Genomic DNA, 15,684 nt, shown 5'->3' on the forward strand with positions numbered 1-15,684 from the left:
ACTGGGCGCGCGTGGAAGAAGCGAAACCAAGTGAGCGTGACGAGGACGAATCCTCTCGTGGTAGCGCTTCGAATCGATCCTCCCTTTCGGGCCCGACAAAAAAATCTTTCCGACCGGCAACCCGAATCCGAAATCGTGGTCCGATCCGACCATGTTTGGATCCCATTCCTTATCGGATTTGGCCTATGTGGATTGGCTGGACCATGCAACGGAATCAGAGTCCTCGTCAAGTGTACACAGATCATCTAAATCGATGTAAGATCATGATCTACCTACCATTACGCTATAAAAATTTATATATTTATTTATAAAATTAAATACATTTGAGATCCTATCATGTTGGGCTGATTGTACACATCACTAAAGTACATTTAATTTCACTTAATTCCATTATATGTTATGATGTACTAGTATTTATTTATACATAAAAATTTATTTCTTTTTATATCTCATCAAGTCGATAATCACGTACCAAAATGTCTAACTCAGCATATATTTTTCATCATTTGAAAAGCCTCGGGCTTTTCATCATGCAAGCCTAAAATCTTATTAAAGCTTGATCAAAAGAATCAAGAACTGCTCATGGCCTATGCTAACAGTGAAGGTTTACATGCACAAAGCACTTGGAGCAAATGCTTCTCATTGTGATGGATTTTAGTGAAAGTTTGAGTTTGAACATACCCATCTTTGATTTCTTACAAGGATTCAAACCCAAGCTGCAACTTTGAAAAATAATGTGGTAAACCCATTAAACATACCTTTAAAGATATAGTCTTATTCACTCGAGGTTCGAGGAGTAGCACTAAGCTTACACTGGAAGATGTAGTTGCTGCCATCCGATCGTACTCAGCTGAAAGCGTTATGAAATATTTTTGCGTGCTTCCAACGGTGAAACAGCTCTCATATGTGTTGAACTTGTGGACGATTTCAGCAGCCACTGTGACTCCATTTGGATGTCAGCGGAAGTTTCGGCGCTGCCTTCTTCCTCTCCGAACCCTCCTCTTCCTTCATCTCCTAAAGCCCCTAAAGCACCCTCGGCTCCTGCCCTAACTTGAGCTCATATAGGATCTTTCGCGTGGATGAAAATCTGGTAACGCCCTTTGCGAGATCACTCATAAAAAGATTCTCACCTCATCAGTTTATATATTATAGAAATAAAAAATAGGTTATGAAAGAGATTAATTTTATTCGATATCAGTATTCATATAAGTTTTAAGAAAGATATTTTCCTCAATCATGTATTCAAATCACGTAATCCAACTAGCTACTCAAATCTATAATTGATTCTCAAATATTAGATTTTCATGTTTGTCTCTATTATGTTATCATATCCTCGTAAGATTAAGCTTCCGTCAAGGATGTCAATCTTGGACTGATACAATCGAAATATCTTACGGGTAAGAGGCTCTATGAGAGAGTCTACTAGTTGATCAGAGGTATGTACGTGATAAACACATAGTTGATATCTAATAACTTGATCTCTGATGAAGTGAAAGTCGATAGTAATGTGTTTCATATATGAGTAGAACACTAGATTAGTACATAAATAGGTGACATCAATATTATCATAGTTTATTATAAGAGTGGATTTGGAGGTGATGTCAAGTTTATGTTGTAGATTGGTAACCCAATTAAGTTTTGCAGCAGTGGTGGCGATGGCTTGATATTCAACTTCAATAGTAGATCTTATGATTATTTTATATTTCTTGAAACTCTAACTGATTGGATTTGCTCCAAGAAAGATAATATTAGCTGATGTAGATGTTCTATCATCAATGTTGTTTACCTTATGAAGTGATGAGTGTTTACAAAGAATCCATGATTGAGAGTCCCCTTTAAATACTATAAGACACGTTTTACTATAGACCATAGTATAGTAAAGAGTCGATGCATAAATTATGATAATTTGTTGACTACAAATGAGATATTTAGATGTATGAGAAATAAGTATTGTAAGAAGTCAAATACTTATTGGTATTGTGTGGGATCCGTATTAGAGCTATCATCATATAATTTCAGTGATTCAATAGTGCAGAGTGTGATGGTGACAACTTCTTTAGTATTCAATATATTCGTCTTTAATAGTAGATCTTGAATGTACTTCTTTTGAGATAGAAAAAGTCTAAAAGATGTTAACATTGCTTCTACTCCCAAAAAGTAGCTTAAGTTTCTTAGATCTTTAAGAAAAAATTAATCTGGCAACTGCTTGAGGAATTGCTTGATCTCTGTAGAATTATTATCTATAATGATAATATCATACACATACACCAATAGATATATAGTACTTCCCTTTTGTTATCGTAAAAATATTAAAGTGTTAGACTTGGAATTGATAAAGCCAATTAACGCCAAAAACGAGTCAAGTTCGGTATACCAAGCTCTTGGAGCTTGGCGAAGTCCACATATAGCTTTTCATAGTTTACAAACATGATTTGGATATTAAGAGCGGATAAAGGGTGGAGGTTGCTGTATTCAGTTAACGTCCCTTATAAGAAAGTATTATTAACATCTAGTTTTCGTATGTGCCAACCTTAAGTGACAACCAAACTCAAAATTGTTAGGATTGTAATGGCACTTCAGGGGGGGGGGGGGGGGGGGTGGGGGTGTTGCGAGTAAAATAAATGAGTAAGCAATAGCAAATCAAAAGAAAGAGAAGGAATGCAAACCGATTTATAGTGGTTCGGTCTTCCCGACTTATGTCCACTCTCGATTTCTCTTCTCTTAAGGCCACTGGCTTTCACTACCGATCTTCTTTTCAATGGGCGAAGATCAACTACCCTTATTACACTTTTTCTTCTTTTAATAGGCTTAGGAGAGAACCTCCACACTCACACTTTTACAAGATCTCTCACCTCCTATAACTTAAAATCACCTCTAAACTCAAGGAGGAAAAGACTTAAACAATACTCAAAGAGTTAGCTATAACTCTTCACAAACTCAGAAATTGATGATCTATCGACAAACCTCGTTGGGGTATTTATAGGCCCCAAAAGGCTTCAAAATGGAGCCAAAAATTTCAAGGTACGGGTGGTACTATCGTTGACACCTGGTAGTACTACTATCGTAACTTTTAATGCCATAATTTCATACTTTCGGGTGGTACCACCATCGAAAATTTTTAATTTTAGGCAGTACCATCATCGCCTACATAGGCGGTACCACCACCAATAGCGTTGACAAGCACTATTTATGCTTGTCGGGTGACTTAGGTGTAGAAAAATCTAGGGGCGATATCACATGCGTAATGGAAGAACAAAAAGAAATATCTTAGATTTTCATAAAAAGGTTTCATCATCGTGTAATTATTACTGCATAAAAATTATAAAATAAAAAATCATGCATATAAGAGATATGTGTTTTACTTAGGAAGATCATATATCCCTGAAATCCTACATATCTGTGAGAGAGGATGAATGAGGTCACTTGTCCTCCTCTCTAGTGGTGATCCAAGGCTGCGAAGATGCCCCTCAAATCATTGCCCAAATCTCTACACACCCCAAATAGAGACTGCCGGTTGAGGAGGAGAAGGGGAGAGGAGAATAAGAGATGGCAGCCAAAAAGGCCTAGCATATGGTGATTCCTTCCTATTTATAGAGGCCCCCTATCAACTTAATCTCAATGGATCCTGCCCTATTGGGTATTGGATCTCCATCCAACTACCCATGCCTCTTAGATTACTAGGACTCTACCCAATAATCTCTTATTGGCTCTTATTAGATCTCATCCATAGGATCCAATAATTCAGGAGCTTATTGGATATCCAATAAGATAGGAGCTCCAACGAATATCTCATATCTGAACCTCTACTCATCGTAACACCTACTATATGTGTGTGACTCTCTAGGCCCAATATCGAGCTGGCCATAAGTCATACCTGTCAGAACTCCTTCTGGCTCCGTGAATTATAAACTTCATAATATTTCACTCGACTCATCGACTACGGAGGTACTAGGTCACTATGCCATAGTCCCTAGATAATATAGGGGAATCCAATCCTTTGGACATATCTATCATCAATTACTGTGTATCTATATTCCCTCATGTTAGAAAATATGGAGTGACATCACATATGTAGCAGAAGAACAGAAACAAAAAACACAGATTTCCTACAAAAAAAGATTTCTTATCATCGTGCAAAAATTGGTGTGTAAAAACCCGTGAAACCGAAAAACTACACGTACATAGGAGATTATGTTACCTAGAAAGATCGTATAACCCTGAATTCTTACAGATCTTTGAGAATGGATGAAGGAGGTCAACTATCCTCCTCTCTAGTGGTGATCCACATGGTAGGGGCTACGAAGATGCTCCTCAAATTACTACACAATCCTCCTCGCAACGCGCACCATGCAATCAAGAAGGGGGTGCCCCTTCTTACTGTCCACATACCCCAAATAGGGGCTATAGGTTAAGGAGGAGAGGGAGAAAAGAGAATAGGAGGTGATTGCTAAAAAGAACCTAACCAAGACCATTTGGTTCCCTCGTATTTATAGAGGCCCCCTATCAACTTAACCCTAATAGATCCTACCCTATTGAGTATTGGATCTCTATCCAATTACCTAAGCCTCTTAGATTAGTGAGTCTCTACCTAATAATCTCTTATTAGCTCTTATTGAATCACATCTATAGGATCCAATAATTCAGGGGCTTAATGGATATACAATAAGATAGGGGCTATGGCGGATATTTCATATATAAACCTCTACTTGTCGCAACACCTACCATATGTGTGGGACTCTCTATGCCCAATATTGAGTTGGCCATGAGTCACACCTGTCAGAACTCCTTCTAGCTCTATGAATTATTATCTCTATAATAATTCACTCGACTCATCAACTACGGACGTACTAGGCCACTACAGCACAGTCCCCAAATGAAATAAGGGAATCCAATCCTTTGAAACTATCTATCCTCAATTATCATGTGCCTATAGTCCCTCATCCATCTAATATCTTAGAAATCGTATACGAGGCATATGTTGTCAGGTCTATATAGTTTCTTCTCGAGTCTCGCTCTAATAGGATTCTCTCGGAGAACTCTTTCTCTCTCAATCCGAATGACCTTGGCCAAGGATTTGTTTGAGCAAGAATATATGAAATATTCCTCTCATGATACCGAGACTGAATGATCCTCTATCGATACTCAATAGCCCTCATAAGGTTGATTGCCACTCCCAATGATCGATTGTGCTAGATCTAAAATTTTTAAACCTATAAGTCTAGTATCAAAGCGTAGAGTGCTCATATAGGACATCCTTGGTATCTCAAGTCTAAGGACCAAGTACACTACTAGGATGATGAAATCGTTATTTGATAATGAGGTATCATTAGCTATCCAGCATTCCGTAAGCGGATCAATCAATGAACTCATTTTCCAATAAACACCTGCACTATCGCCCTAGTGTCCCCATATGATTAGCTATGAGACCAACCACCTCTATCATATAGACAAGTATAGAGCATACTAGTCCGTCCGGTTATCTCGATGTCCCTCTCGAGTAACCTATGACCAAGATTATTTAGGGTTTATGTTTAAAGGTGAATCGGTCTCATTATCGTGATCTCATCATGATCTAATTCTCATTACGCAAATCCATGGACATCACAATATATTTATGCATCAAGCAATATAAAGTGAGAAAATATCATAATAATAATAAGCAAAAAGAGTGCATGTCATGTCACACGTGTCATCACTCACGTGATTGGCTTGTAGGGCGCCTATGACTAGCAATCTCCCACTTGACTTGACCTAAAGTCAATCACCTACATGTATGATCCTCATCAGACCCTTATGACCCTCAAAGACAATATGAGATAATGACTTTGTTAGTGGATCTATGACGTTATCTTGGGACGGAACTCTTTCCATTGCCACATCTCCTCGGATGACTATCTCTCTGATCAAGTGGAACCTCCTCAGAACGTGGTTTAACTTCTGATTAGACCCGGGTTTCTTTGCTTAAGCAATCACTCAATTGTTGTCATAATATAAGGAAATTAGCTCCTCGCTACTATGCACGACTCCTAGATCTGTGATGAACTTCTTCATTCAAACTCCCTCCTTTATTCTCTCTAATGTGGTAATGTACTGTGCCTCTATAGTCGAGTCGGTAGTAATATCTTATTTGGAACTCTTCTAGCATACTACTACTTCATTCATAGTGAACATATACCCTGAATTAAACTTGCTATCCTCGACATCGTACTGGAAGCTCGAGTTCGTGTAGCCCTCAATCTTGAGGCAACTTCCTCCATATTCCAGTAAAAAATCCTTAGTCTTTTTCAAGGTTACACTTTACTGCTTTCTAGTACTTCAAGCCTGGATCCGCCTAATACCTACTCATGACACTCAGAGCATACATTATATCAGGCTTGGTACATAGCATAGCATACATAAGAGACCCAATCGCTGAGGCACAGGGTATCCTATCCATGTTTGCCCTTTCTTCAAGAGTCTTTAAGGATATACTCCTAGAAAGCAATATCCCATGTCTCATCGGTACGAGACTTCTTTTAAAATTTTCCATGCCAAACCTTTTGATAATGGTGTCTATGTACCTGGATTAGGATAAGTCAAACATCCTCTTAGATCTATCTCTATAAATCTGAATCCCCAATATATATGATGCTTCCCTTAAGTCCTTCATGGAGAAGTGTCTAGATAGCCAAGCCTTTACTATAGAGAGCATTCCTATATCATTCATAATGATTAGGATGTCATCGACATATAACACCAAGAAAGTGATAGCGCTCCCACTTACCTTCTTGTAGACACAAGGCTCATCTTCATTCTTAACGAAGTCATAAGATCTGATTGCCACATCAAATCTTATGTTCTAACTTTGGAAAGTTTGTTTTAGTTCATCGATGGACCTAAGCAACCTATACATCTTATCTGGACTGTCCTTAGACACAAATCCCTCAAGCTATATCATATAAACCTCCTCATCGAGGTTGCCATTGAGGAACGCAGTTTTCAGATACATCCATCAAATCTCATAATCATAGTGCACTGCAATAGCCAATAGAATTCGGATGGATTTTAGCTTGGCTATGGGTGAGAAGGTTTGGTCATAGTTAACACCTTGCTTTTGACGATACCCCTTAGCCACTAGCCCTGCTTTATATGTCTCTACCTTTCTATCTACTCCGATATTCTTCATGAAGATTCATTTGCAACTAATGGGTATAATACCCTCGGGTGTATCAACTAGGTTCTAAATCTTATTGGAGTACATGAAATCCATCTCAGAATTTATGGCCTATTGCCACTTCCTGGAGTCCATACTCATAATAGCCTCCTCGTAGGTCTAAGAATCAATATCCTCAACATCATCTCCTCTAATATATCACTCAGGAGGATGAGATACTTTGTCGGACCTATGTAAAGTCAGAACTTGTGTGCTATGTACCTGAATAGACTCGGGCTGTGGAGTGATGCTTGAGTTAGGTTCTCCAACCTCGCTCAACTCTATCACACTCTCACTATCTCTACCAAGAATGTGTTTCCTTCTTAAGGAACACTACTTTCTTAGTAACAAAGACTTTTTGGTCCTCTATATAATAGAAATAATACCCATAAGTTTCCTTGGGGTATCCACGAACTTGCACCGCTCCATTCTGGATTCCAAATTGTCAAGGTTATATCTCTTAATGTGGGCATGGCAGCCCAAAATCTTAACAACCTTAAGATCGGGCTTCTTCCCTTTCCATATCTTATATGGAGTAGACACTATCGACTTAGTTAAAATTTTGTTCAGAAGGTAAGTTGTGCTCTCTAGGGCGTATCCCTAGAATGAGATTAGTAGGTTTGCGAAACTTATCATAGATCGCACCATATCTAATATTGTGCAATTTCTCCTCTTAGATATACCATTGAGCTGAAATATATAAGGAGGTTTCCACTGGGATAGAATCCCATGGTCCTTGAGGAACTAGGTGAACTCTGTACTCAAGTACTTACCTCTTTGATTTGATCGAAGAGTCTTGATACTCTTTCCAGTCTGGTTCTCCACTTCATTCTTATACTTCCTGAATTTATCAAAGGCCTTGTATTTATATTTCATTAAGTATACATGTCCATATCTTAAAAAATTATTAGTAAAAGTAATAAAGTGGGAGTAACCACCTATGACATGAGTTGATATGGGACCAAATACATCACTATGTATGAGTTCCAACAACTCAGTGGCTCTCTCTCTAGTTCCATTAAATGGAGAGTTGGTTAGTTTTTCACAAAGGTAAGGTTCGTAAGTTGCATAAGACTCATAGTCGAATGGATCTAAGTATCCATCCTTTAACAACTTTTGAATCCTTCCCTCATGGATATGACTTAGCCTATAATCTCATTGGTATACGTTGTTCACCTCATCTCGTTTCCTCTTAGACTCACATTTATGATATGTGGAGCAATGTTTAGCATAAACAAACCATTATACAATGTTCCTTTCATGATGATCTTATCATCTAATAATATTGAATAATCATTATTCTTAAAAACTAATTTATATCCACTAACTGTCAAATATGAAATGGAAATCATATTTTTGATAATAGAAGGAACAAAATAATATACATACAATGCAATAATAGCTCTACCAGGTAGATGTTGGGTGACCTCGCTAATAGCCACTATTGTAACTTTTGCTCTATTACCTATCTTGAGATCCATCTTGCCTCTTGTTAATCTCCTAGGTCTTGCCAAAACGTGCAACAAATTACAGATATGATAAGCATTCCCGATATCCAATACCCATGTATTATCATAAGATTTTGACAAATGGACACTGATTATGAATGTATCTGAAGCTTCTCCAAGCTTCTGTTTCACCCTCTCTGCAATATACTTTTATAGTTCCTCTTTTAGTGTCAATCTTTGCTATAGTGAAAGCATTGACATTTATCCTTTGTCGAGTCTTTCTTAGCAACCATTGCTTTACACGATCTGCCCTTACCCTTGCCCTTCTTAAGGTACTTTTTTGCCTTCCTTTTCTTTCTGGTCTTACCAGCATAGAGACTTAGATTCTCCTTCTTGATAGTGCTCTCTACCTCCCTCAACATATTGAGGAGCTCAGGGAGAGTCAACTCAAGCTTGTTCATATTAAAATTTATTATAAATTGAGAAAAGGAATCTAGTTGGGACTAAAGTAGAAGGTATACACACAAGTTATTCTCTAGGACCATTCCAATTACACTGGCTTCTCCTTTGGTTCCCTCTTATGTATAAAGGCCTCCTATCAACTTAACCCTAATGGATCCTTCCTTATTGGGTATTGGATCTCTATCCAATTACCCAAGCCTCTTAGATTAGTAAATCTCTACCCAATAATATCTTATTAGCTCTTATTAGATCTTATATATAAGATCCAGTAATTTAGGGGCTTAATGGATATCCAATAAGATAGGGGCTCCGATGGATATCTCATATCTGAACATATACTCATCACAACACCTACTTATGTGTGTGACCCTCTAGGCCCAATATTGAGCTGGCCGTGAGTTATACCTGTTAGAACTCCTTCTAGCCCAATGGATTATTATCTCCATAATAATTCACTCGACTTATCGACTACGAATGTACCAGGCCACTACGCCATAGTCCCTTAATGATATAGGAGAATTTAACCCTTTAGATCTATTTATCCTTAGTTATCGTGTACCTATAGTCCCTCATTCATCTAATATCCTAGATACTATATACTGGGCATGATGCTATCAGACACATAGTTTCTCCTCACTCTAATCGAATTATTCCAGAGAACTCTTTCTCTCTTAATTCGAATGACCTTGGCCAAGGATTTGTTTGGGTAAGAACACATGAGATATTTCTCTCATGATACCAAGAGCGAATGATCTTTTATCGACACCCAATAACCCTTGTAAGGTTGGGTGCCACTCTTGATGATCGGTTGTGCTAAATCTGAAACTTCTAAACCTATAAGTCTGGTATTAAAAAGTAGAGTACTCATATAGGGCATCCTTGGTGTTACGGTAAGTAACTTTTTTTAAGTCGTGGCCTCGGGGCCGTCGCGGCTCGGTTCGGGGGTCCGGATGTCGGGGATCTCGGGCGGCATCCCTCGGGGTCTCCCGGTGGCCGAGCACGGTGGTTCGGGTCGGGAGGTCGGTTCGGCAGGTCGGGTCGGTGGTTCGGGTCGGCGGTTCGGGTCGGGAGGCAGCTCCGCCGCAGCTTCAGGAAGAGGCGACACCGTCTCGCACCTGCACACAGGTCGGGCCGGGAGCTCGGCCCGACCCCTCCGACGATCAAGTTAGAGGAAGACATGGAGGGGGTTGTGGATGAGGCAGAAGAAGAGCCTCTGAGTGTTTTGTGTCTGAGTGAGTTCCTCCTCCCCTTTTCTCTTTAGAGTTTGGGGGTATTTATAGATGAAGTTTGATGTTACCTGACGTGGTTGTCTGTAGGGTAGGACTGTACCTTTGGTGGCGTCTGACATTGCCACTGGGGCTGCGTGGGAGGCCGAGCTGCTGCAGGGTATGGCGAGCCTCGGGCAGTGTGTCGCTCAGGGGGATGCTGTCATGGTGTGTCACATCGCCATTTTTATCCCTATCATATGCCCCCCCTCGAAAGGAGCTATGCGTCGGTTCTTGCATGCAGGGGGTCCGATGCATGGCTTTTTACTTTAGGTGGGTTGGTCATGCGGATCCGAGGCGTATGACGCAGGCGGGCTAGCCGCGCGGACGCGTCTCGTGCAACATGGGGCCGAGGTGCGCAACTCAGTCAGGAAGCCGAGCAGGGTTGGACTCGGGGGCCGATGGAGCCGATGAGGGCCGAGGAGCACAACACTGGCGGGGTGACCGCGTAGGTGTGTTCTCGGGAGACGTCGAGCCGAGGGCCGAGGAGCACAACGCAGGCGGGGTGACCGCGCAGGTGTGGTCTCGGGAGGCGTAAAGCCGAGGGCCGAGGAGCATAGCACTAGCGGGGTGACCGCGCAGGTGTGATCTCGGGAGGCGTCGAGCCAAGGGCCGAGGAGCACAACGCAGGTGGGGTGACCGCGCAGGTGTGATCTCGGGAGGCGTAAAGCCGAGGGCCGAGGAGCACAACACCGGCGGGGTGACCGCGCAGGTGTGGTCTCGGGAGGCGTAAAGCCGAGGGTGTGATCTCGAACAACATGGAGCCGAGGTGGTGGCCTCGAGCATTAAGCGACCGAGGAGGCCTCAGGCATTATGCGACCGAGGTGGTGGCCTCGGCAAGCATGGAGCCAAGACACTCGGCGCAGGCAGGCTGCGGCCAAGGGACGTAGCCCAGGTGGGCAAGGTAGTGGATATGGCCGAGGAGTTCGGCACGGGCAGGCTAGCCTCACAGGCATGTCTCGGGGTTTATGGAGCCGAGGGGCACGACATAGGCGTACTGGCGGCGCTGGTCTGTCTCGGGAACATGGAGCCAAGGAGCACGACGCAGGCGGTCTGGTCGCGTAGGTGTGTCTCGGGGATGATGGAAGCGAGGAGCACAACCCAGGCGGGCAGGCCGCGCAGGTGTGGTCTCGGTCATCATGCTGCCGAGGAGCACGACGCAGGCGAGCAGATCGCGCAGGCATGGTCGCGAGGGCCATGCGGCCAAGTGGCACGATCAGGCGGGCAGGACGCGAGGACGTGGCCTCGGGTACTACGCGGCCGAGGAACACGACAGGCGGTCGGGCCGCGCCGAGGTAGGTCTCGTCAGAGATTGGCCGAGGTGCTCGGTGCAGGCAGGCTGCGACCGAGGTGGTGGGCTCGGTAAGCATGGAGCCGAGGCATTCGGCGCAGGCAAGCCGCGGCCGAGGGGTGTGAACCAGGTGGATGGGGTCGTGGAGTTCGGCGCGGGCAGGTTGGCCGCGCAGATGTGTCTCGGGGATTATGGAGCCGAGGGGCACGACGCGGGCGTACTGGCGGCACTGGTCTGTCTCGGGAACATGGAGCCAAGGAGCACGACGCAGGCGGGGTGACCGCGCAGGCGTGGTCGCGAGGGCCATGCGACCGAGTAGCATGATCAGGCAGGCAGGACGTGAGGACGTGGCCTCGGGCACCACGCGGCCGAGGAACACGACAGGCGGTCGGGCCGCGCCGAGGTGGGTCTCAGCAGAGGTTGGCCGAGGTAGATCTCGGCGGTGAATATGGCCGAGGAGTCCGGCGCGGACGGGCTGGCCGTGCAGACGTGTCTCGGGGTTTATGGAGCCGAGGGGCACGACGCGGGTGTACTGGCGGCACTGGTCTGTCTCGGGAACATGGAGCCAAGGAGCACGACGCAGGCGGGGTGACCGCGCAGGCGTGGTCGCGAGGGCCATGCGGCCGAGTAGCATGATCAGGCAGGCAGGACGCGAGGACGTGGCCTCGGGCACCACGCGGCCGAGGAACACGACAGGCGGTCGGGCCGCGCCGAGGTGGGTCTCGGCAGAGGTTGGCCGAGGTGCTCGGTTGACCGCGCTTAGGTAGGTTCGGCGCAGGCAAGCTGCGACCGAGGGGCGAGACCCTGGTGGGTAAGCTGCCCTGAGACAGACTCGGCAGTGAATATGGCCGAGTAGCTCGGCGCAGGCAGGCTGGCCGCGCAGGCGCTGCTCAGGCGGGCTGGCTGCTGCGCATGGGGCCGAGGGGCAGAGGCAGCGTGTAGCGCGTTGGCCGAGGCAGCGTGTTGCTGCGCATGTGGCCGAGGCGGCGAGGCAGCGAGGCTGCGTGCTGGCTGCGCACGAGGCCGAGTGGCCGAGGCAGCGAGGCAGCGTGTTGGCTGCGCATGAGGCCAAGTGGCCGAGGCAGCGAGTTGGCTGCGCATGAGGCCGAGTGGCCGAGGCAGCGAGGCTGCGTGCTGGCTGCGCACGAGGCCGAGTGGGCGAGGCAGCGAGGCAGCATGTTGGCTGCGCATGAGGCCGAGTGGCCGAGGCAGCGATGCTGCTTGCCGGCTACGTATGAGGCCGAGTGGCCGAGGCAGCGAGGCTGCATGCTGGCTGCGCATGAGGCCGAGTGGCCGAGGCAGCGAGGCAGCATGTTGGCTGCGCACGAGACCGAGTGGCCGAGGCAGCGTGTTGGCTGCGAATGAGGCCGAGTGGCCGAGGCAGCGAGGCAGCGTGTTGGCTGCGCATGTGGCCGAGTGGCCGAGGCAGTGAGGCTGCGTGCTGGCTGCGCATGAGGCCGAGTGGCCGAGGCAGCGATGCTGCTTGCCGGCTGCGCATGAGGCCGAGTGGCCGAGGCAGCGTGTTGGCTGCGCATGTGGCCGAGTGGCCGAGGCAGCGAGGCTGCGTGCTGGCTGCGCACGAGGCCGAGTGGCCGAGGCAGCGATGCTGCTTGCCAGCTGCGCATGTGGCCGAGTGGTCGAGGCAGTGAGGCTGCGTGCTGGCTGCGCACAAGGCCGAGTGGCCGAGGCAGCGATGCTGCTTGCCGGCTGCGCATGAGGCCGAGTGGCCGAGGCAGCATGTTGGCTGCGCATGTGGCCGAGTGGCCGAGGCAGCGAGGCTGCGTGCTGGCTGCGCACGAGGCCGAGTGGCCGAGGCAGCGAGGCAGCGTGTTGGCTGCGCATGAGGCCGAGTGGCCGAGGCAGCGAGGTAGCGTGTTGGCTGCACATGAGGCCGAGTGGCCGAGGCAGCGATGCTCTTTGCCGGCTGCGTATGAGGCCGAGTGGCTGAGGCAGCGAGGCTGCGTGCTGGCTGCGCACGAGGGCGAGTGGCCGAGGCAGCGAGGCAGCGTGTTGGCTGCGCACGAGACCGAGTGGCCGAGGCAGCGTGTTGGCTGCGCATGAGGCCGAGTGGCCGAGGCAGTGATGCTGCTTGCCGGCTGCGCATGAGGCCGATCGATCCCGAGGTAAGTGGGGAGCACGCTTGAGTCTGTCGGATAATACCTCGACATTCGGGGGCCGCCCGTTCCGCGTTCTTGGCAACAAGAGCAGTGTACCGCGCGGTCTCTGGCATCTTCATCCGCCAGTAGTAGGTTAAGGCAGCCGGGAGGGCGCCCAGCATGAGAGTTGTGCACCAGATGTAGTCGGCCTCCGGGACGCTGGAGCCGGTGCGGTCGTCCCTGTAGGCCGGATAGTCGAAGCGCTCCTTGAAGGCGGCGGAGATGATGATGGAGACGATTCCGCCAGTGAGGATGCCGAAGCCCTGCGTAGTGAAAACGACTGCGATGAAGGCGCCACGGGTCTTCTTGTAGGCGTACTCCGACATGATGGTGGCGGAGAGCAGGTAATCGCCGCCGACACCAAAGCCGAGCCAGAAGCGGAAGAGGCAGAGGGTGGCCATGACGCCCTTGGCGGTGTGACCGAGGGAGAGACCGATCGCGATGGAGCAGATGGCCATGAGCATGAGCGTCATGCCATACGCCTTCTTGCGTCCAAGCTTGTCGCCGAGCCACCCGAAGAAGAGCTGGCCAGAGAGGGCACCACAGAAGGCCACGCGGGTGATGGCAGCGGACACGTTGGGCGGGAGCGTCCCGGGTGATTTCGAGTTGGGGTCGAAGGAATAGATGCGGCCAAGGAGCTTCGTGACGAAGGAGATGCAGAAGAGATCGTAGGCGTCGGTGAAGAAGCCCATGCCAGCAATGACGGTGGCCGTGAAGTGATACCACCGCGTCTTGGCAAGGTCGAGTGCCCCGAGCACTTGGAGCTGACCTCCGGCCATCGTTGCAGCGTACTTTCCTCTGCTTGTGCAACCGCTCTATAAGAAGAGGAGGAGAAGAGGAAGACCAGAGCTTGGTCGCAGGAAGGAGAAGCCGAGCAGGGAGGTCTAGAGGGGAAGGCGAGGTAGGCTCTGAGAATAGCTGGAGGGGCCGAGGCGCCGAGGCCGCGCAAAGATCTCGGCTGTAGCCGAGGAGCCGAGGAACTGAGGCACGCGGGTTTGCTGCGCGTGTGGGACCGAGGAGGCGAGGCGCGCAGGCTGGCCGCGCGCGTGGGGCCGAGGCGCCGAGGCATGTAGGCTGGTCGCGCGCGTGGGGCCGACGCGCTGGGACCGGGGAGCCGAGGCGCATGGGGTCGAGCCGCGCGCGGGTTGGCCGACGCGAGCGGGTTGGCCGACGCGAGCGGGTTGGCCGACGCGCGCGGGCTGGTCGCGCGCGTGGGACCGAGGCGACGAGGCGCGCAGGCTCATCGCGCGCGTGGGGCCGACGCGGGCGGGTTGGCCGATGCGTGCGGGCTGGTCGCGCGCGTGGGGCCGAAGCGCTCGGGCTGGCCGCGCGCGTGGGGCCGAGGGGCCGAGACGCGCGGGGCCGAGGCGCCGAGTCGCGCGCGTGGGGCCGACGCGCTGGGACCAGGGAGCCGAGGCGCATGGGGCCGAGCCGCGCGCGTGGGACCGACGCGCGCGGGTTAGCCGACGCGAGCGGGTTGGCCGACGCGCGCGGGCTGGTTGCGCGCGTGGGACCGAGGTGACGAGGCGCGCGGGCTCGTCGACGCGGGCGGGTTGGCCGACGCGTGCGGGCTGGTCGCGCGCGTGGGGCCGAAGCGCTCGGGCTGGCCGCGCACGTGGGGCCGAGGGGCCGAGACGCGCGGGGCCGAGGAGCCGAGACCGTCCTCAGAAGTCGCTGCTGCTAGTGCAGGTCGGCTGCAGCGGAGCAACCGAGGAGAAGACTAACGTACCGTCATTCCGGGCCCTCCTTCTAGCGCCAATCTGTTACGGTAAGTAACTTTTTTTTAAGCCGTGGCCTCGGGGCCGTCGCGGCTCGGGGATCTCGGGCGGCGTCCCTCGGGGTCTCCCGGTGGCCGAGCACGGTGGTTCGG

The 15,684-nt window shown here is 48.9% G+C and overlaps 1 protein-coding gene across 1 annotated transcript; it reads right to left on the reverse strand.

Moving 5' to 3' along the window:
- Positions 1–9,694: 9,694 nt before the first annotated feature.
- LOC135594754 (probable inorganic phosphate transporter 1-4) lies at positions 9,695–14,683 on the reverse strand. The gene is made up of 2 exons (XM_065085266.1): positions 13,827–14,683; positions 9,695–9,797 (listed from the first exon to the last, which is right to left on the reverse strand). The coding sequence occupies exons 1-2, from the start codon at positions 14,591–14,593 to the stop codon at positions 9,695–9,697; spliced, it is 870 nt and encodes a 289-aa protein (XP_064941338.1). The 5' UTR covers positions 14,594–14,683.
- Between the last annotated feature and the right edge of the window lie 1,001 nt (positions 14,684–15,684).

This window comes from Musa acuminata, chromosome BXJ1-2 (genome assembly GCF_036884655.1).
Source record: "Musa acuminata AAA Group cultivar baxijiao chromosome BXJ1-2, Cavendish_Baxijiao_AAA, whole genome shotgun sequence".
NCBI lineage: Eukaryota > Viridiplantae > Streptophyta > Magnoliopsida > Zingiberales > Musaceae > Musa > Musa acuminata.